This window comes from Atheta coriaria, unplaced genomic scaffold (genome assembly GCF_025399875.1).
Source record: "Atheta coriaria isolate IRGN ID8LTWV9N9 unplaced genomic scaffold, Caltech_Dcor_3.1 hic_scaffold_6_pilon, whole genome shotgun sequence".
Taxonomy (NCBI): domain Eukaryota; kingdom Metazoa; phylum Arthropoda; class Insecta; order Coleoptera; family Staphylinidae; genus Dalotia; species Dalotia coriaria.
The window spans coordinates 4,770,180-4,793,332 of record NW_027045448.1 but is presented as its reverse complement, the minus strand read 5'-3'; the positions used below and the strand labels follow the sequence as shown (position 1 = coordinate 4,793,332).

The window sequence follows — 23,153 nt, the reverse complement described above, 5'->3', positions numbered from 1 at the left end:
TCCAACGTACAACCTGCAACTGCGCACAAGCATATCAGATGAAACAGATGAAGCCAAGAAAAGACTGACGCATGAAACTAGACCTACTTCAGAAATAATTTTAATTTATTTATAATATATAATTATATTTGTGTATATTTTACATTTTACGTCGAAAGTAACGAGTATGAACTAGAGTATGAGTACAAGTAGTGCGAATGAAAATTAATACTCTAGATGTCGAGATATTGCAGCATCAGATTTTGTTTTACGTACGCTCGACATATGGACGACGAGTGCAGGATTTGTTACCAGTGCTAGAAGCTCGTTTGCCATACGACATGCAGGAACTTTAATCTGCGCAATTAAATTATTAAAACGAAGGGGACCCACACGAATATTCGAAACTGAACTAAACCATCTGCACACGCTGGTCGTTTCATTCAAATGCTTAAAACATGCATGCACTTCGATACTATTTATAAATTAAATACTCTGTGAAGCATTTCCGTATATTCATGATTTTTAGTGGTAATAAACATAAATCACATCAAACAATTATGAAATTACTAAATGGCAAACACGTAAACAAGGAATTTACCGCCCAAAAGTTTGAAAAACAGGCCTTCTCCCGATCAAACAAAAACAAAAAAGCGTTTGGCAATATTTGGGCGAATCGACATTTTCATCAGCAGAATCCTTCTTTCTGTGTTTGTTTCTACATTTTGAATTGTTATTAGTTTTTTTTTTAAATTAGAAATTAGCAGAATAATCGATTTTCATTTGCCGATTAGTCGGCGACTACATACCGACGACAAAACTAGCAAAATATTTCACTTTTTCGATGAATTGACAGACTATTTCATTTCTAATCTAAAGATTTTCAAAGGATCATTAAAATTATAATCAATTAGAAATTAATATTCAATTTCACGATGTCCATTTAGGATAAATCAATGCTCAATAATTAAAATTAATTTCCAACGCCTTTTAAAGAAATGCCTTTTAAAGCGATGTATCCATAAATTAATGAATTCATCTACTAACTTCGACTTTGAATAATTATTCCTAGCGATGACATTCGAAGCTGTCCATTGAACGATTAATTTTATTATGAATGTTTATTAATGATAAACATCTTAAATATCATCGAGGTTTAGAGTCACAAATCATTCGAAAACTAATCGAGCGTATAAATACACATTAAGTTCGTGATATTCTTTAATAATAATAATAACAGTAATAATATAGCATTACTTCTTTCATTTATAGTAAAGTTAAATAAAGTTCATTTTTAAGTTTCAACGTGTTGTTTGGCATTGAAAATAATTTATGATTCATCAGTGAAACCTTCTACTTCCAAACTTAATCGACATTTACATTAAATGTTCAACAATTTGGAATTTAGGAATTGGAATGCTTATTACTTGCAATAAATATTTAAAAAAAATTGTAATCGAATATGATTTATGATTAGGATGATAAATTAATGACACGAGACCAAAAATTTTACTGCCTCGCCTGTAAAATGCCATTTTATCACGGATACCTATCTTTAGTATTATTATTAACGTTTCAAAATTTCACCCTTTTTTATAATTTTTAAAGTTAAAATAGAAAAAATAACCAAACTTTGAGATTTCACGACGATTTCGCGACGTAAATCTTATAAATTTTGTGGGATTTTTGTAAACTTGTTATAAACTCAATTTCTCTACTAAATACGTCTAAAAATATTCTCCAAAGTCTAAATATTAATAAAAGTCTTATGTTGCATTCACTTCTGATATGTTACAACAGATTTTCATTGTATCGCAGACGCTAATAGTAATTTACATCATATTATTTATTCTGTGATAAATTTATTAAATACTATTGCAAATTATAAATAAATATATGTACTATCAATATCAATAATGTTATTTATTACTTGCAAACATAAACATAGACACACTCAATTGAATAAATAATTAATTAGTTCAAATATCAACCGCACGAGCACGAGTTCGAATACCAGGAATTAATAGTGGTCGAGACACGTGATGTAACAGTAGTAGGTACTTATCCTCAGGTAAAACTTATAATTTATGCAAACATATGGTGATGACTAATAACGCTCCAACTAACATCGACCGCGTGCCACGAGGAGGAGACATTGAAATCGACACACACTGCCGATTGAAACGACTGAAAACACTGCGCAGACAATAAGAACGAGGCAGATTCTCATATGGGGTAGTTTTCCTTGGATGGCTTATTCAAAGCGACCCCTCGTTCGCACAACTATTACAGCACGTTTGTACTTAGTATACAAACGCTGACGTCCTGAGGTTGAATTTAAATTTTAAATGAATTTCAAAGTGAATAGGCACCCTTTTCCTTATTCAAACCGGAGTGATATAACAGAGTTAAAAGTGAACCAAATTGGAATATATAATTCTATGCCACGTGCAAAACATCAAAGGAATATGTATAATTAAATAAATCATTAAGTTCATAATAAATTTTAAACACAAATAATTTATTTAATTTAATTTCCGCTTTTATTGCCTCGCATTTTATGGTTACATGGTGTGTTACCTAATCATTTATTTTATTTCGTCTGTAATGTTGTGTTTGGTGTTTTTGTGGTCAGTAACCGAACCGGACGCGTCAAAACTTCACTTTTTATGTAACAATCACGCAGCCGACATCAATTTTTTCTCACCTGAGCAAAAATATATATATAAGAGAATTAGAAACAAACGAAGTGAGGAACAAGTTTTTTGCCACTTTTACGGCCGCTTTGCTGTCTGTCTGATATAAAATTGTTACGTGATTCAAACGCATTTCACATTCCGGCAACGAAATCGAAATTAATAGTGTTTAATAAGCGGGTATTAAACGTGTGGATTAAACGAATTTAACGATTGCGAGTAAATGAGTGTGGATTGTGCGTGTGACAGGTATTTATCTAAGGAACTATTCAATCGCTTCACACCTTGGATTTTCATTTAAGGAGTTTTAATTGGATATGTTTAAAGTATTAAAAATATTAATTAAAGTTTGAAATAACAATTCGATTAAATAAAAAATTGATTGCAGGGAGCCAGAGAGGAAGTATTTACGATGTTAACAATTTTTTAGTGTAAAAATTGCTTCAGAAGTATATAGTAATAAATAATATAAATGTAGATGTAATTTTGTTTGTTTGTGACGCTTTCACGCGTCAACTACTGACGCAATTTTGATAAATTTTAGTGTACAGATATTTCTGATCGAAGCAAAGCTTATAGGCTACTTTTTATCTCAAAACTATAACTTTTATGGTATAAAATAAGAGATAAAAGTTGATATGGAAATTCAATCATAGATATAGGTAGTTATATAACTGGCGCAAAAGTCCATTATTAGCATTTTTCTTTTCTTTCAAAAAAATACTTAGTTATGTTTCTTTTTATTAAAATCTATAATTTTTACTCAATTACTACTCAAATAATTAATGAAAAACAATAAAAATTACAACTCTAATGAACATAATTTAAAATTTCAGTTTTACTAACCAAAAACACTTATAAAGAAGAAATAAATCAATATTTACCCATAAGCAACATGAGTAGCTGTCAAAAACATCATCTTGCAGACGAAATCAATATTTAATCAGCAAATTGAAATGCCCGTTGCATACTGAGCATAAAATAACATCACACATTTTAATGATGTGCAAACAAACAAACACTTCATCCTAGACTAATATTATCTCTCTAAAAAACGCGCAACTATAAACTTTTCAGACAAACACCTCAAAAACTACAATAAATAAAATTATTGCCGCAAAAAATACGTCCAGACATCCGATAAACATCCCTTAAATGCTATCAGACAGACAGACATCCAATACAGACTTTTTCATTCAATACATTTAGTTTTTCTAGACTTCTATGTGTACGACAACCCTAACTCAATGTATTGCCCACACTTATGAAGCCATTTACGCTAACACGCCGCACAGGTTCGTTTTTCACCACCAGCCCTCAGCAGGTGTCGTAGGTATGTGAAAATGTGGCAAACGTGAGGAAATGCAGCGCTGGGAAGTGTACGCAATGTAGAAAATGTACGAAAAGCAATTTCCTCGGTTTAACGGTGTTTTCCCCTCGTTTTTTTTTTGCAATTTCATGTCTATGTTGTCATTTTGCGTCATTGCACACCAAAGCATAACTTTCTATCAAAATATCTGACACGGATAACAAAAATAAAACAAAATTGTTAATCAAAACACGAAATAAGCATGAAACCCGTCCAGACACTTTATTTCCTAGCAATTTCCTGCCACATTTACGGAAATTTAGCGTTTCCTAATTAATTTCCACTTTATGATTCAATTTTCCTCATTATTTCAAAGATAATCAACCTTGAAATTATATTTGCGAAATACGTGGGCGTTTAAATAAACAAATAATCACCTCGTAATAAATTTTACAATAGTTCAAGTGAAAATAACGCAGTTTTTCGCCTTGAAATTAACTATTCAAGATTATTTATTGTTACAACAAGCAACTTACTTTAATTACAAGTCACACCTGTCTGTTATTATTATTTTACTACAATAACCTTCCAGGTGAATAATTATGACATATAAATGTCAACTTAATATATCATTTTCGAATATGATATGATAATACTTACGTATGTTTTAATTATGTGGACTATCATGAGCAATACAAGCTGAATAAATAAACACATTGATAATTATCCAAACAAATGGTTCCGTATGTATCCACTGTATTTGTTGGAATAAAATTCTGCGTCAATATGTTATGGAGCCAAACGCGTCACAATGAAAAGTCAACATTTTTCAAACAAATATTTAAACACCTGCTTTTAATGAAATATTGTTTATTGTTTATAAAGAAGAAATATAAGCATTTTGCGCATACGCAATGCAATTTATCACTGAACAAAGGCTTGTAATTTAATTTTTCATTATAATTTATTGTAAATGAAAAGTTGAACTGTATTGTTTTCATTTTGGGATTTTGTCAATAACTTAACCTCAATTATAATCTATTTAAACTCAAAATTATTACATTTCATCAATATTTAACGTTAAAATTAAATAATCCACATATTAGCATGAGTTTATATTCATTTTGCTAAAAAAAAAGGAAAAATTTGTTATTTAATGGTTGCTAATAGCAACAAGTGCGTAAAATTTAACATACTCACCAGCGGTGATTTATGCATGACACCAAACGACCAAACAAAACCTTTCTTCTAAATCCGTTGATGGCATAATCGAGTTGGAAAGCTTTCAGGCGCGTTTTCGCCGCGCGATTGATATGTAATTGCTCGAAATAGCGAAAAACTAAGGCGCATATTGCACGCGCACGTGTACCGTACGTGTGCACGATGCAAGCACACATCCTGCGCGCGCGAAGCAAAATAAAACGCATTAATGTATTGAAACATGCCCTTGACATTGCCCGTATGCGCCCGGACGGGTCGTTATTATTTATTGTTTATTGCGAGCCAGTCGAGCAGTTGAGTTAGAAGTCGGACTAATCGATTAAAGCATCGTGAAATGAGGAACTCAATAATGGAGTGCAATTGGCGTCGATTATGCGTGCGAATTACGCGCTACTTTAGCGATACGTACTTACATAATTGTGCGCAATGTGCAATTGAACATTGTTTGCGTTTTTGAAGGTGAATTAATGCGAAGACGGACGTGTTTTAGGCGCGAGTCAGCGGCGAAATCGTCCGAGCGCGTTTACATGCCGAGATCGATCGATAAAAATGTTCTATTTATAAAGTGTGTTCAGTGTTTGGTGGAGCCGGTAATGATGGGCAACAAACAACATCATGTCGGATGCACATCGCACATGTACTCACAAAGTTACATTAAATTATGAACATTGTAAAGACCTGAAATATTTAAATTTAGATTTTTATTAAAGAAATTAAAATTAATTATTATTTATTAATGCTTTTAATAAGTTATAAGATAATAAAAAAGCAAAAAATATTATCAGATTTAATGCTTTGAAAATAGAATTTTGTAGGGTGGTGTGGCGCGTCTGGCGCTTCGTTTACACGCTGCCCATCCTGCGAGAGGGGATGGCAAGCGTCGCGACGCGCGCGCGATGCCACCAACGCGCCCCCGCGCGTGTCGTATGGATTGCGCCATCATCCAACCAACATCCGAAACGTTACCAACGCTACGACGTCATAACGCCGGTCTTTGGCAAAAAAATCTCATGCAAAATGCATTCGCGTCAAAATATCACAAATAAAATGCAATTTTTATTTTTGTTTATTTAATATTTCATCAAATATATTTCCTAATATTTTCTTATTTCATGAATGTTAAATGTTTAGCCAAGGTGTTGTGATGATTTACCTTAATTTAATTATCGCCCAATTATCGCCGGTTTGATGTGTAGCAGTTTTGTATATCCTCGAGGTTGTTCTCATGCGAACAATAAACAAACAAAAGCTTCGAGCGCTTTCAATGCCTTCAAAAAACACTCGCAGTCTAGCCGCGCCGCCGAAAAACACTTCAGTTAACAAATTCTTATTAATCTTGGCGTTATCAAAAGTAAAAAGCACCGCAACGAATTGTAAGTGTGATAAAATTCGCACAAATTTATAATCCTATCACTTCAACACGCTTGAGTTATAGTGATTTTCGCACACAATGCGCAAAAACAAATTTAGGTGCGGATTATGTATGGAAATCCGCGAACCCTTTTACAACCCGCTGCCCACACGAATTTTGCACTGACTGCACAGCTGAGTGTGCAGTAGGAAGCGCGGAAGCGCGCACGTATTTACCACGCGAACACGCCGCAGTCTGCCGGTCGACTGTCGGCGCCGCTGCTCGCGCTGCTCGGTCGGTGTCGCAGACTTGCAGGAGAACGCGTGAATGTCGGCCTCACTGCGCAAGCGATACCGGGCATGCCGGCTGCCGGCAAACACACGCCTGTTCAATAACAAACGTGCCACGGATCCCAAAGAGGATGAATGCGGATTAAAGCAGTGCGATAAACATTCGCAGCGCGCAATTTGGAAAAACGCTGTGTACATATCCACATATTTGTACTGGTTGTTTGAGGATGTTAAGCTCAGGGCGTATAGTAAATATTCAGACAATTACAATTGGATAAGTTGGTGACATACCCTTCGAAATCCACACCCTTGTTTTAAACCCTCGTCAGTTTTCTAGTAATTTATTTAGTCCTTGTAAAGTGCTAGTCGGATACTTCAATTTCGGCCACATTAAAAGTTTATAGCAATACGCATTATGTATTGTTACTGGCAGGCAGTAAGTTTTAGGAGACGCCATTAATTTAATTAATATTTATGCGCGCACACAATTAAACATCATAAATATGCGGAATAAAATTCTGGACAGGCGCCATGTTTGTTTTCATCTACCGAAAGCCCAGAAAAATAAATTTTTCATTGTTATTTCCCACATTTTTAATATTCACGTTATACAATGTAATAAAACTTACAGAAAAACGTACCTCCTTAGTTATAATGATTATTTTCATCTTCAAATTCATTTTTATTTTTGATATTCCACAAAATTCACGCGACGTCTACTTTGTTTTACACAAACATCAGTGAGACCAGTAACTGGTCGTTTGAAATCTTACAAAATTTCATACAAAAACATCCCAATCCTCGTATAACCAATAAAATAAAATCACTACTAACAAAAAAACTGAAATATAATCAACAAAATAATTATAATAAAGAATAGCATTGCATAAAAGTTTCACTAAAGTGATAACTACGACTTCGACGGCTTCTTCTGGTCGAGCCAGGCATGGATTTCACTGTGAAGCTCATGATTAGGTATTACTTGATCCATCGTCAATGGAGATCGATTAAATGGATCCGTTTGGTCACTCAACAAATGCCTGAAAACAGAAATTGTCAAATGAATAAATAGTTTATTATAATTTAAGGTTAAGTATTACCTGGCAATAGTCGATCGATCAACAGTTTGCTTGGAACTCGGCAAAACCACCGGATCCCTCATGAGCGTCGACATAATCGGATCTAAAAAGTGATCCGGCGCGTCAGCGATCGCATCCTCAGTCACCTGATGTTCCTCAGCAAGTCGGGAAACCTTCGATGCCAATTCCTGCAGTTCACCAATAAGTGATCCGCCACCGATGCGAATTAAAACATCTTGAGCCAGCCCAAACAATGACGGTTTATATGAGCGGCCATCTTGTGACACAGCCAGACAGAAATCGTTGTTCTCTTTAAGATTTACATAAATCTTACAGATGTCCAGAACTGTTCCGGCTGGATCAAAACTGTACTCTTTCGAATCTTTCACCTAAATTAAAATATTCATAAATTCATTTAAAACTTAAAATTATAATTATTTATACCTTGAATTTCCTTTGATTAGGTCCCACCAAATTCAACAGGAAATAATTTAACATGGCCGCCACACGATCCACCATCGTATAGTGAGTGAAAACGATTTTTATACGAGACGTCAACCGTTCGATCGTCTTAATCGTTTCTTTACCCAAAATGTTATCAAAACGTGCAATCATACCAATGTGAGCAATGTAGTTGATATTCTGCGAGCGTTCCGCAATTGGAAGTCGATCCCATGCGCCACTCTCACGCACTTGTTCCATTTCTTTAAGTTTCGACATGTTCGCCAAACTTTCATCAAGCAAGAAAACAGCGTCGTTCATTAGTAAATTGATAAAACGTAAAAATAACGGTGGTGTTACTGCTTCGATATTAGCTTCTGCTTCTTCCGCCAACGTCCTAAACATAAATAATTCAATTTGTAATAAATTTTAGCAGAAAATTAATTTTTCTTACGTAAAAATCTCTCGGTGTTCTTGTAACTCCCATAAATAATCCATAACGATGTACATCGGTCTCCTGTAGTTAAATTTCTGTTCGAATTCAACACTTTGCCCTGTCATCTCGATACCAACGAAAACTTCAAGTAAATTCCGAACTATTTCCATTCTATGTTCGTGTTGATTAAAGAGCATTTCGCGTTGGTACCCACCAAGAGTGTTTAACGCTTCTGGTTCGTCTTTATGATGTGGTAAAAGAGCTTCGAGACCTTCTGCAAGTCGTGCACGCAAATGTGGATTCTTCATGCGTTGTGGAGAGCCCATATAAATCAGGATAGACGTGAGCAGTGGCTGCATTTCGGTGTAGCCCTGCATCTCAAACAACTTCGGATTAAAACGGCGTAAAAATACCAAATATGTGACAATGTTTTCGACTAGGAATTCTGGAATGCATCTATAATCATAATGGAAATATTAATAACGTGATTGGTTTTAATATAATGTTAAATATCTTACTTTAATGTGTTAGGAACGGATTCATTTAGTGGAAATTCTAGGGTTTTTTGTACTAAAGGTATGTAGTCCTTGGTGTCCGCTGGGAAATCATTGACGATCACTTGCGTAAACCAATAGGCAGTACCCGATATCAAGTGGAACATCATTTCGATCATCACTGGTTCGGATAACGCTGCTTTCATTGACAGGTAGCGGCCCATTTCGCTTGCCATGCGGTTTTTTATTTGCTCGACGAGTGGACTGTTTGGGTTTTGGGCCATTGTTTCGTTGTAGGTTCGTTCAATTCTTCCCATTTCCTTTTAAAATCAAAAGTTTAATTAAAAAAGTATTGAATTAACTAAAAACAGAATATTTACCTGATTTAGACGTACTAATTTGTCTCCAATTACTTTAAATCCCAAATCAATTGCTTTATGGGCCATGAAAAAACACTCCGTGATAAAATTATAAGTGGACGATGTTACCCTTACTTCCGATGTATCTTCACATGGAACTAAACAAGTCTCCTGTTGTAAATTCGTCAAATGCACACCTTTAGCTTCACACTCTGCCTCTGTAACTGCACAATAAGTCGGATCTACTTTCAGCAGTTTCGCCTGATGCGCTGGTTCGCAGAACGGCATGCAAAACTTCATCAACACCGCGCCCATGTTGAGCATAAAGCCATCACTCACATAATCAGCATTTGATATTCCATCGGTATTGTGCATACTCCATAACTTGCCTCTATTAACATTTGCTTTCAAGCATTTGCCAATCCATGCTAAAACTAGTGATCGCACTTTTGTTCCGGATTTTAGCAGCGTTAAAAACACGCTATGGATGTGATTTGTCACCGATTCCGAATTGCTGAAGAGTGTGTTTTCGGTGGCAATGTTCGACGCTGGGTCCAATGGGTTCTGAAAGAATTCGTACGCGCCCAGGTTGGTTTTCGGCAGTATTGAGATGGTGAATAACGCTCCGAGGAGTGTATTGGAGTATTCGAAACCTATGGTGTTGCGTGCCGTTGAATATTCCATTAATAACAACGATAAATCTTCGTAGGAAATGATGAGTTTCAGAATGTCAAAGATTTTGATGTTGAGAGTCATTATTGTCATCTTGGCTATGTTCAGATGCAGTGCTTTGAGGAGATTTAAGTATGGAAGCCTAATTGCATCAGATCCTCCTTCAAAAATAAGAAAATTTTAACAATTGAATTATATGAATAGGTTTTTTAGTGATTTACCTTCTTCCTCTTTGAAAGCCTTGTAAATTTCCTTGAAAAACACTTCTCCATTGTGTTCCTGCATGAGAATATCTATAAACTGCACAAATACATTCTGTCCATCATATAAATCAGGTGCTTTGAGTGCTGTACACATGTTCCTGAGTATAATTGCTTGAACATCTTGTTTAATTTCTTCATAGTTTGACTCCCAGTTGGTTTGAAAGCATTTAAACAAGTACCACACCACTCTACACTCTCCAGCAGTATCATTAACAGCACTGTCTTTGCCATTACTGCTAATTGTGCTCATACAAGCAACAGTTTCCATTGTGACTAGATACAATCTATCACCAATTGCATGTTCCAGAATAGCGACCGTTAAATCGTCGGTGTTGTAGGCAACAGCTTGGTCCTCTAGATATACAAGGCCCTGCTCACCTGCACGCATTTCGTTCAGCGTAAAGCCGAAAGTCTGCTCCAAATGCTTGGTCTCACGCGACATTGTTTGTGGCAATTGTTTCGACGACTGTTCTGGTGAGGCAATTGGCTCGTCGACGAGCGCTGAAAACGGATTGCTCATGTTTTGCGTATTGGCGGCGCGCTGGGTTCACTAGCCGGACGGGCGCAGCTAGACAAACAAGCGCGCATTGATAATGATTAGGCGAAATTTATTTCTGTGGCACTATCGGGATGTAGTCGCATCACAGCAAATTGAAAACATTTTGCAATGAGAGGATGACGGTGACGGATAACATTTGGTAAAATGTTTGTCATTGGGAGCGCCACCTGTACTTATATCATGTTTTTAATTCAAAAATATAATTATTAGAATGCAAAATTAAACTAAACAACAAGTATAAAAATTTAATACTTATTATAAAACATACAATTTTTGTAATACTTTGTGTTAAAATAATGTAAATATAAATTAAAAGCATCGGTTAGTTATCTGAAAACATGTTTTGCCATAGGCAACCATATTTACCCACCAACTGTTAGGAAGAGGTTATATTTAAAAGAAACCGTGTAAATCGTGCTTTTGAAAGTTTTGAGAGATTTTCGATTTTCATATATTTGAATATAATTTTAAATGTCGCAAACAGGCACCGACGAAAGCGGTACACCACCAAAGCTTAAGAACAATCTGGAAAATGTGAGTATTAAGAATCAATTTTACATTATTTCTATGTGCTGAAACAAAATTGCATTATCAGCAAACTCTGCGCGAATCAAGCGTAAGACGTATTGAAAAGGTGAATAAAAACTATTACATCAACAACTGGTTGCACAAAAATTCATCAAGTAGTAGTAGCAATGATATCCCTACAAATAATACAAAGAAATCAGTTTCTACAAAAGAAACATCTTGCAGTTCCTCATCAGCATGTGTGAGCAAACCTGTGCAAGTTGATAAATCTCCTGCTAAACCCCAATTATTTCCTGCTGGATATAATTTGGGTTCTGTTTATTCAAAAAGTAAAGGCAGTGGTAGTACAAACTCCCGAAAATTGCATGCTTCAACTAAGAATTCACCACCAATTAAAAAGAATATTGAAAAAATTGATCAAGAACAAACAAAAACTGATACAAACAATACACAAGTGAATTCTGAGCAATCCCCACAAGTAGATTCTGAATGGAAAGACTTATTTGACAAACAGGATGAATTTCAACATAAATTTGCAAGTGGCAATCATTCCAATAACCATTCAAAAATTAAAAAACACATTAAACACGCGCTTGGTCTATGCATGTGCGCTGAATGTGAGCAAGACATTCCTGCAGACTTAGTCTATCCTGAAGTAGAAAAATTCTCAACACGCGAACCACCAGAACGTAAACGGCCACCACCCTTAATGAAAGCCAATGATTCTCAAATCACATCTGTGATGACTGCTCCAGTAAAACGGTCTCAAGCATTAGAAGGTAACAAAACAGCAGTATTAACACATGGTCATACAGTACCACAACCACAGGATGAAATCAACAAAACTAATTTACTGCCAGCCGTACAGGAGAAGTTAAAACGCGCTGGATACGAACGCAGTAAACCTGTGCAATCCTTTGGATGGCCTGCAATTATGCGAGGAAATAATGTTGTGCTGATTCATAAGAAAGAAACTGGTAAAACTCTTACCTATATCACAGCATTATGTTCCTTCTTAATGGATCAGGAAGGTTTGTACGATAACATTCCGGATAGCAAACGTTCTCCGCTAATGATTGTCCTGTGTAATAACGCAACAATTGCTGAAGATGTTCACATGAAGTTCGCTGATATATTGAAAGGTAATAAACTGCTGGATAATATTTGGTTACCATTGTTGCCGTTATCAAAGAAAGACATCTCGCAATTTTTCGGTAGGAAACCACCGAAGACTTTTAATAAATCTAAAAGTTACAAACACAACAAAGCCGCCATGATTGAGTATAAGTTGGATGTTGTGATTACAACCGTTGATACATTAATTGTACTCTTAAATGATAATATCATCGATTTAAAGAGGTTGCGACATTTTGTCGTGGAGAATTTGAATATTATTCTGGACAAACTGAAGAAGGGGTTTGAATTGTTGTTGGGTGCAGTGGATAGTATGCTTTCACATAGGAATTGTTACGATGGTGTGCAATTTGTTTCCACTGGTGAGAAGTGGACGACAAAAGTGGAGGAGTTTGTCTGTCGTTTAGATAACTTTCCTTTGATTATTATTGGGAATCCTATGCAAGCGGCGCTTTATGGCAGAGCACAGTTTCATTTGCAGTATGTGCAGAATAAGCTGAAACCAGAGACATTGATAGGTAATAAATAAAGGTAAATATTTTTTGTAATTTTTTTATTTATCATTGAACGATTTGTAGAATTATTAAAGTCTACACATTATCACGTCCATAAATGTATCGTTGTTTGTAAGCTCGAAGAAGTTAAAATTCTCGAGGATCGTTTTGCTACCAAAGGTATTAGTTTTGTTTCAACCACTGATGAGATGACGGGTGGACAAGCGATGGAGTTATTGATGTCTTGGAAATCGACATCGAGCGGCAAACATATTGGTAATATTTATGTTATGTAATTGGAAAATTTTTAAAACTTCAATTTTTATTTTATAGTTTTAATATGCACCGATAAATCTCTCCGCCAATATGTAAAGATATCAAACGCAACGTTTCTGATTAATTATTCGTTGCCACCTACATGGAGTTTGTTTTCTCAGCGTTTTTCGATTTTGATTGATAGCTACCAATGTCCATTGACATCATCATACAGTCAGGTGTGTAATGCTTTAATTACTTTTATTAACAACTAATGAAGCTCTTTCATGGATTTAATACAAATACGTCTCGGTCCACATTATATAACTATCCATGGCTAATTCTTTTTTGAAACTTTTGTTCCATACTTTACTTCTTTAATGATTTTTTTGTTTTATTTGATTATTTGATTTTTATACCAGATATCATTAAAATTGATTTTGTAATCTGGGTTTGAAAAGAAAATACAGTTTCGTTTGAATTTATAATAATTTTATTCCTTTCTAGAATAAATTTAATTGCCATGTTGTTACTTATGTTGATGAAAACTGCCAAGATCGCTTTCCACGCTTGTCGAACTTTTTTAAGGTGAACAACATAAAAGTTCCCGATGTTTTACTCCGGTTTTGTGAAGTAAGTAAAACAATTTCATAATCCTTCGAAAATACCACGTGTATAATTTATATTTATCTTAATTTAGCAAGAAAAACAAAAAGAAGAACAAGAAAATGTCGCCAACAACGCAAAAATATGCAAATCAATATTTACTTACGGTGTTTGCGGTTCTCCCGAGTGCAAAGAACGTCACATCTTCACACCGAAGCTCGAAACACCCTCAAATACTCCATCAAACGGCAAAATAACTTGCAGGTTTATTAATATGAAAGCCGTCAACCAGTATTATCTACAAATTCTTGAATATATGGATCTCCAAGGCGAAACTCATCATATTGAAGATTATTCCACCAAAGTATCTGAATTACTTAAAGAAAAATCGGCGTTTGAACCGTCTGTGGACGCAATTAAAGGTAAAATGTATTTGTACGCTGACGACAACCAATTCAATCGGTGTGTAATTAATCGTGTCGTTAAATATGTTTCAATTGGTGATACAATGACTCCTGATCCTCTTGAGGTGGAGGTTTTTGGCTTGGAAAATGGAATTAAATTGACGATTAATTTTAACCAACTCTACAAGATTCCTAAATCTTTAGAGGATATTCCACCTAGCGTTGTTGAAGTTTACATCTCACGATTGATTCCGCCCTTTAAAGAATCTCTCTGGACACGCAACGCGAGCAAGACTGTCTATACCAAGATAAAATCATTTAATAAGAGCACAATTTGTGTGGGGAATATTTTACTGAGGCTTAACGATACGATTTGGGTGGATGATTTGCAACTGCGTGAAACAAACACTCCGTTTCCAAATCGATTGTCTATAACACAGTTTTTAAAAGATAGAAATATCTATGACAAGTACGAAGATTCTCTTGCAAATCTATATAAGTTATGTCTGGATGGTGGTATTTCTCTACCGGAATATAAAGTTTTCCTTGAGGAAAAACCGCTGCCGAAGTTAACACAAGCTGAAGCAAACTGGGCGTTTTTAAATCCAGATGAACTAAACGCTGTGTACTTTGTTGCTGCCACCTCTTCGGATTGTCTTTATGTGAGGCAAACCAAATTTTATTCTTTACTGAAAAAACTAGAGGATAATATTACTTCATCTCTGCATTTATTGAGAAGAAAACTGGATAAAGACGAAATTGTTATTGGCTGTTATTATTGTCTTCCTGATGAAGTCAGTGGGAATTGGTGCAGAGTTAAGTTGATTGATGTGCAAGATAATATAGCTAAATGCTTTTATGTTGATTATGGAGATTTTGTGTCAGCACCAGTTGAAAATTTGAAACTTTTAAGTGACGAATTTATAACCAAACTGCCATTTCAAGCAATTGAATGTTCGCTATATGGTGTTCAGCCGACAGCATCTTCGGAACTGATTGATGCGTTGCATGAACAAAGTTACGAGGAGAATACGGATTATTTTAAAACATTGTATGCGATGATTTTGTCTACTGAAAAATCAGTTTATGGTGATATGAAATACAAGATTATGTTGCTTGATTATTACTCTGGCGAAGTTAGTTCAATCAACAGCGTTCTGTTGAGGTTAAATCTGGCTGCAGAAATACCAGGAGAACGGCTTGATGAAATTGAATTGTTGCCAAGTAGCGAGATTCCTGATGTTAGTCATGAAGAGGAGTATATTACCAATGATGCTGAAAACTTTGTAGAGTTGAAAGATGATGACTTCGATTTTATATCGTATGATTATAATCCGTATGCAGAGGCTGATAAAATGGCGCTGAATAAAACAGATGAACCGTCGAAGGATAAGCCCAAGGAAGATATTGGATATATACCAATGACAGCTGTTGTAAACACCAACAAGAAATTACTTCCAAAGGTAACATGGTATCAAACTGAATTGAATATATTTCTTGAGTTCAGTTTCATTGATAATCAAGATTATAAACTTTACATCGTTCGAAATCGGTTTTTATCCTTTAATTCGATTTATGAAGATAAACACTATGAACTGAGCATAAATCTTTATAATGCAGTGAGTAAGCAATTTGTTCACGAAAGCAAAACGCACTTTATCCAAGCAGTGTTGACCAAACAGAAAGCAGAAGATTGGCCAAGACTTGTCAAGTCCGAGGAGAAAATGTCCAACATCAAGTACAAATTTGATAAAATTGCAGTGGATAGTGATGAGGATGAAGATGAAGATGAGAAAAAGAATCTGCTGCAATGTGAGGAAATCGATGATGAATATTTTAAAGACGCCATTTATACAGCCGAAGGACACGTTGAAGAAATATGGTCCGATTACGATTCTGATAGTGATTATGAAGCGCTTAATGAAGATTAGATTTTATAAGAGTTTGTTACCGTAGTTTATACTATTACGCTAAGACGACTGTATTCGTCGGAAATCAATTTTTTATTTTAATATTTTGTATTTGACATTTTTGATAAATTCTATTTCATACATTTTCTACGAAAAGTGTTTGATTAAATTTCGGGCTATTAGCTCCCTCTGATGCTCAATATTCTTACGGCACAAGCCGGAAAATATAACTGGACATTGATAATTCACCAATTCGAAGACATCAACCCCGTTGCCTTGTTGTGTGAAGTCATAACTGCTGTATGTAGTCACTAAAACATGCAAACAAACAAAAATAATGTTTTCTATTCGCGATTTTCACTTACAACAGATGCATCCGAATGCCATGCAGCTCGTGTGATTCGAATTGATGTAGTAAGCCTGGACTAATTTGTTTACATGTTTCACTTCGTAGTGAGCTAATGTTGCACTTGTTAAATACGGCCAATTCGAGGACACTTCTTTATATTGCACGGTATAGTGCCAGGTTTCGAAGTTTCCCGAGTCGTTTAGTATCAAAAAATCAACTCTAAAATACATTTTATTATGATGGAATGTAAAGTAATTGTAGATACACTTACATTGATGGATTTAATTGTTTTAAGTTGCTAAAGTCTGCGACATATTCCCAAACAGTTTCTGCTTTTCCTTTGGCGAGTTTGATCTCGGTTGAATATCGATAGTATTTGATTCGGAGGAAAATGATTGCCAGGAGTAAAATGGCAACCAGGGTCAAAGATTTTCGAGATTTCCATTGGAAGCGCTTTACTTTACCAACGAAATTCATGACTGAATTAAGTTTCAAACGGCGTTAACTCTTGTAACAGAAATAGATGAATAACGTAAACAGTCGACTACTACGTCGGGTGTAGTAAACTGTTACTGCTGAGATTAATGCTTTGGAGTAGAAAAAATGTTTCAAGCCGCGGAAGTTGCAAGATAATACTGATATATTCTTATCTAAGAACCCACATTTGTTCTATATTTTATTATTACATCTGCATGAGTGAATTTTGTGTAAGTTTAATAATAATGTCTTCTATTTTTACATAAATGAGCAGTATAATCTTTTTAAATTACATTTTGGGGCTTTTGTGTATATTTTGGATACATCTATGACTAATCATTTAAAATGATTTGCAATATACGCCATTATTATACTTCGGTCTTGCACATGACTCTTTCCAATGCAATTTGGCACCTATGATATTGATTGCACAGTCGTTTTCAGTATTTTTGAAATGAGGATACTCTGGCAGCAGAGTTGTGCGCAGCATTAGTATTACGCGCACGTGTTTAACCGCGTGCAAACACTACGCACACTCCGCGACAGACTCAAGCACTTTCTGCGCTCATTGCTCGCGGCTTCATTCGCGCAGAGTTGATCGGTTGTTCGCACGCCTTCTTTGCGGCTCACCGCCTTGTTTATTGTGAATTTGACATAATCAACCTGTTGTGGTTTCAGTGTTAGTTTTCCATCGATCAAAATACCTAGTATGTGATTTCAAACAAACGTCGTGCTGAACATTCGGTGTATTGCTAATTTATCGGGCTCGCGTAATAAATTCTGTGACTGTGAATAAATTCTGTGATTCGTCGTAGTCTCGCGACTCGCCACATCTCTTGAGAACTGAATCCGATCATTCCATTCTATCCAGCAAGGATATTTTACGTATGTGATTGTTGCAATCCACGTGGGACATATCAAAGTTTGCCCTTGATACAGTGGTATCTCATTATCACATAGTGCATTTGTGATCTTTTAATTTGGCGGTGCCCGTGAAAATGAGTAATTCCTGCAATGTCTTGTTTCTTCTTAGCAAATTTTAGCCGGTACATGCATTGTTTTTATTAAATTACTTATGATTGGTATTTTCATGCAATATCAATTTTGTTGCATACAGTAGAATCCGTTTAGCTTATATTGACCAACCGGTTATTATGACGTACCTACACTACCAAGTTTGGTTTTCATATAAAATTCTGTATAAAAAAAGTCGGATATAATGACTTCGCTTACAGTGACATGTCGCTTATTATGACCCATTTTTAACAGATTATGTCCGGTTATATTGACCAACATGATTCTTTACACCTCCGGTAATGTTCGTTGATACCCGACGACGTTCGACACGTGGCGAACTTTTTATATTTATTGCTACATTTCTTTTATGATTGTCAAATTACTTTTATGTATTTACTATCGGAAAGACCAAATGCTTAAATAATAAATATAAGCATTCGGACAGCAGTACCTTGACCACGACTTAATCCGTATTTTCCATTAATCCGAATTTGGCGTGGGTCATTCGACAATCTCAATGCTTTTTAAAAAACAAGAACCGCATTAAGCAATCGTTCAATTCAAATGTTTTGAAACCGAAGAGGCTTCGAAAATCACAAGAAAATTAATTAAATGAAAAAACAAAAGCAGAAAAAATTACAGATTACTTGAAGTAAAAAATACACTTGTATGTGTTATAATGTGCTGATTACGTGCAATTTTGATTTTGATTTAATATGTATGAATATGTACATATTTACATAAAAAAGGGATTTCATTTCACAAAACGCTTTGTATGACGTCCGCTTATTATGACGTGTTTGTCAATTCCCTTCGATGTCATTATAACCGGACTCTACTGTATTTGATAAAATGTGTTTTAAATTTAAACCTGCCGTTACTAGGTAGTCGGTTAACTGGCACTACGATGCACGTTTTTGCGTTAAAAATATTTAAGCAATAGCTTGTCGGTGGTAGTGAGTGCACACCGTGTCCGTGTGCGATCACGCGATTTCGCACAAGAGATAAGTTTGTTTACCTGCAGATATCAAATCTGTATTTGGCATCGTAAATTTAAGCAAGTATTTTTCAGTTCTTAAATCATGAATATAACTAACAATTTTACACTTAAGTATTTGATGTAAAATCTGGCACTCTGTCAGCATAAGAAATCAGAATTTCGCAAATCGACTTTTAATTTATCATTTAATTTTACTCAACTCGTATTGTTTGTATTATATTTAATCATTACTCGACTAATTAATTGTAATCACTATAGTAATGTTATTTACTACTTGCGCGTTTATTGTCTGGCCGGTTTGTAATCGCGTGGACAGTGTATATTGCAACTGACAACAGTTGCTCGGTGAATCAAATAAATATCGCCCCAATTTTAAATTTCCATCTGATAGAGAATTTTCCAGTCTTTCATAATCAGCAATTCGTTGGATGCTATCTCTTATAGTTTAAGAGATATTAATTATCAAAAATCCTCTATAAAAATTATCAAGCACCTCCCCTTGGCAATTTTTTCTTAAGAACTAAAATTTCATCTCTCAGATTTCCGTTTTAACTATCCTATCGTATAGAGAATAGTCCGTAGATTAAGATGCTGCGATGCGATCCTAATTATCACTTTTAGTTTACGAGATATTCGCGATTGACGAAAATGGGCAAAAATTTAAAAATTACATTTTTAGTACTTTTAGTGGCGTTTTTGACCTTTTACTGTTGGAAATATAATTAGTTTATATTTTTATCTGATAGAGAATTTTTCAGTCTTTCATAATCAGCAATTCGTTGGATGCTATCTCTTATAGTTTAAGAGATATTAATTATCAAAAATCCTCTATAAAAATTATCAAGCACCCCCCCTTGGCAATTTTTTCTTAACAATTAAAATGTCATCTCTCAGATTTCCGTTTGAACTATCCTATCGTGTAGAGAATAGTCCGTAGATTAAGACGCTGTGATTAGATCCTAATTATCTCTTTTAGTTTACGAAATATTCGCGATTGAATAAAGTGGGCAAAAATTAAAAAATGTCACTTTTAGTACTTTTAGTGGTGTTTTTGACCTTTTACTGTTGGAAGCATAATTATTTTATATTTTTATCTGATAGAGAATTTTCCAGTCTTTCATGATCATCAATTTGTTGGTTGCTATCGCTTTTAGTTTCAGAGATATTAATTATCGAAAATCGTCGATAAAAATTATCAATTATAATTACCCTTGGCAATTTTTTCTTAAGAACTAAAATTTCATCTACTATCGATTCTACTATTCTCTTTTGAGCAGTTTCAGTCGCGGTTTCAGTCGCGGTATCGAGAACAATTTTGGAATTTATTAAATATTTGTATAAATTGTTTGTATTGCTTCTTGCTCATTGTTATGCTAATGCAGTTTTGTATTCACCTCAGGTGGATGTGAAAGCCGGTCATCAATCTGCACGGGCGTACCACGTCTATTATTTTATGAAGTTTTGAAAATCAGCAGCACTCCATGACGAGTTGCGTCTTTTGACTTCTTCAGAACGCGCTAGGATTTTCGGACTTGTTTCAAATTGTAAGTGATGGAATTTTATGTTTTCCTAATCTTAAATGCTTCGGATTTTAACTCGGAACTCTAGAAATTTGCGAATTGCATTTTTAACACTTTGATTTTTAGGTTTAATTTTTACTGGGGCATTCCATGGATCTGGACGCAGCGTCAACATCTTACATTTTGCGATAAACAGAGCCCAGAAGACTGGGAAAGAACTGAAGAATGAAGGTAATGGTGCGATTCTGTGTTGTTGCATTTTAAAATTTAGATGTTAAAGTATTCTATCCCACCCTTAATAGCTAGTTAAGTAGCATTTAGTAATACATTTGAATGTTCCTTGTAGAATTTTATAATTTGAAATTATTTTCGTATTGATTATCCTCGACTTAAACGTGCATGAGCCTAGTATTTGTGTAGAAGTTAAACAGATTGTTTTTGTATTTAGATATGTTGTGTTGTTGTTGTCTCCTTCTGTACCAATGTGTAGTATGTTTCTAGTATACCGGATAGTGTAGAAGTTGGGAATATGTTTTAATCTGTTGATAGATTGTCTTACCGTTGTCCTTTGTGTTGTTTATAATTGCGGCTTGTGCGTGTAGGACTTGGGAAATAGTTACAGCTAGTAGATATAACATATTGCAGAAGTAGTGAAAGAAGATAATTGCGACAAGTTTTGAGTTATTTATTTAATTGTTACGTTTGATTTTATTGAATCAAATATAAAATGGTATATACACATAATTTCAAGATTTGTTTTCGTTTTTTGTAGTGCGTGTTATCAGTGTTTGGGTTTGTATGTGTTGCTGCGCGCAATGTTACCTGAGGCAAACGGTACTTTGCACGCTGCTGACATCAACGGCGACATTCGGCAAATAGTTTCATTCTAGCCGTCGGACGGTGTGGTCGGCTTTACCTGTGTTCTTAATTAATTAATTCAGTGATTCGCGCTGTATTCGATCAATACTTAATGGTATTTAGATTGAATTGACCATTTAATCAATTCGAAGATGGAATTATTTATTATAAAATGTGAATTTAATGTTTGTGTCTTGTTTCCATCGATGCATATGCTAACTCCAATAAGGAATATACATATATTCAACTAGAGATTCAGCTACACATTGCGGTGCAAGTGGCTTGCGAAGTAAGTTTTCATATTATCGAGAACATGTGGGTTGTCATGCGACGAATTAAACATTATGAACTGTCATTTACCCTGATATTTCGATAGAAAAGATTGAATTGCAAATTCTTAATCTATGGAAAATTTTTTATTAGGAAGCATACAAAAATCGGGAAAATAAGACACTTGTTTCTCAATATTTCAGTTGTTATTATCTCATTAACAAAAAGCGATAGAACGAAACAGATTGAAAATTCGAAATATTCGGAATCTGCTTCAGTAATTGCTTTTCGATTTCCGCTGTCAAACACTTTGGTAAGATAGTTATAATTAAGTAATTCAATGCTTGGGTTCAATTTTTCGTAAATTATTCAAAAATTCTTTGATTTTTTGGAAGTTTAGAAAGATCTCTTCTTGAAATTTTAGATTTTCTTCTGGAATGTTTTTCTTTGTATTCCCTGCTTATGACATTTCTATTTATTTTATTATTCATGACATCCCCCCTTTATTAGTAATCGTGAATAAACATTGTTTTCAGTTGCATGCAGCCAACAAGCAAAATGAAACCACCTATCTCCATGGTCGCGTTCAGCAAGCATATCGCAAACTGATAGTGACCGCGTGTTGTCGCCGTATACTGGGCACGTTGCAGTTTTATTTCGGACGCCGGGTAAATCGCGCGTGTTCATCACAACAAGTTCTGTTTCGTCCAATCATAATTAGGTATATCGGTTTATATTCCACAAACAATTAACGGCATATATAGGAATCGGGTGCGATCCGGAGTTTTGCTTGTACGATTGCACGCGTTAAATGTTCATCAATCGCAGATTCATCATTAGTTCATTTGTGCTCGCGTGTGGGTCCGTCGGCCGTCGCTGATTATTTTTCACCTGTGGAATTATACAGAACTCAATTTTGGAATAGAATTTGTTGGTTCTCAATTAGCAAATATAGGAGCTACCATGTAAGTAAAATTAATCAGGAAATTGTCGTCTCCATCACGGGTTGTGTCACAAGTTTTCTCCAGCAAAACAAGATAATCAATCGCGAATCTTTGTTTCCATAACTAAATGCTAAATGTATTTGTATTTCATCAACAATTAACGTGTTGTTAATATTATGTTAAATTTTTATGACGATCCGTCGGCTAGCATCTCAAGCGGGACTATTAAAAAGAATAA

General features: G+C 35.0%; 4 protein-coding genes and 1 long non-coding RNA gene across 5 annotated transcripts in view; 1 reads left to right on the top strand and 4 right to left on the bottom strand.

The window, feature by feature from the left end:
• LOC135794330 (uncharacterized) overlaps window positions 1–6,841 on the bottom strand; it is a 40,851-nt gene extending 34,010 nt beyond the window's left edge. The window contains exon 1 of the mRNA XM_065305562.1: window positions 6,359–6,841. The gene's annotated coding sequence lies outside the window, so the exon portion shown is untranslated. The remainder of the gene's footprint in view (window positions 1–6,358) is intronic.
• LOC135793726 (uncharacterized) lies at window positions 4,838–6,293 on the bottom strand. The gene is made up of 2 exons (XR_010548707.1): window positions 5,185–6,293; window positions 4,838–5,111 (listed from the first exon to the last, which is right to left on the bottom strand). It is a non-coding gene; the product is annotated as an uncharacterized lncRNA (long non-coding RNA).
• A 663-nt stretch (window positions 6,842–7,504) lies between the features above and the next one.
• Ube4A (Ubiquitination factor E4A) lies at window positions 7,505–11,284 on the bottom strand. Its single transcript, XM_065305561.1, has 7 exons — window positions 10,549–11,284; window positions 9,677–10,488; window positions 9,321–9,616; window positions 8,821–9,258; window positions 8,370–8,763; window positions 7,947–8,314; window positions 7,505–7,886 (listed from the first exon to the last, which is right to left on the bottom strand). The coding sequence occupies exons 1-7, from the start codon at window positions 11,108–11,110 to the stop codon at window positions 7,757–7,759; spliced, it is 3,000 nt and encodes a 999-aa protein (XP_065161633.1). The 5' UTR covers window positions 11,111–11,284; the 3' UTR covers window positions 7,505–7,756.
• Window positions 11,285–11,509: 225 nt separating this feature from the next.
• On the top strand, window positions 11,510–16,621 carry LOC135794328 (putative ATP-dependent RNA helicase TDRD12). The gene is made up of 6 exons (XM_065305560.1): window positions 11,510–11,683; window positions 11,745–13,329; window positions 13,390–13,581; window positions 13,639–13,799; window positions 14,068–14,193; window positions 14,261–16,621. The coding sequence occupies exons 1-6, from the start codon at window positions 11,621–11,623 to the stop codon at window positions 16,499–16,501; spliced, it is 4,368 nt and encodes a 1,455-aa protein (XP_065161632.1). The 5' UTR covers window positions 11,510–11,620; the 3' UTR covers window positions 16,502–16,621.
• LOC135794331 (uncharacterized) lies at window positions 16,555–17,429 on the bottom strand. The gene is made up of 3 exons (XM_065305563.1): window positions 17,101–17,429; window positions 16,846–17,048; window positions 16,555–16,791 (listed from the first exon to the last, which is right to left on the bottom strand). Exons 1-3 carry the CDS (start codon window positions 17,304–17,306, stop codon window positions 16,628–16,630), a joined length of 573 nt encoding a protein of 190 aa, XP_065161635.1. The 5' UTR covers window positions 17,307–17,429; the 3' UTR covers window positions 16,555–16,627.
• Window positions 17,430–23,153: the final 5,724 nt, after the last annotated feature.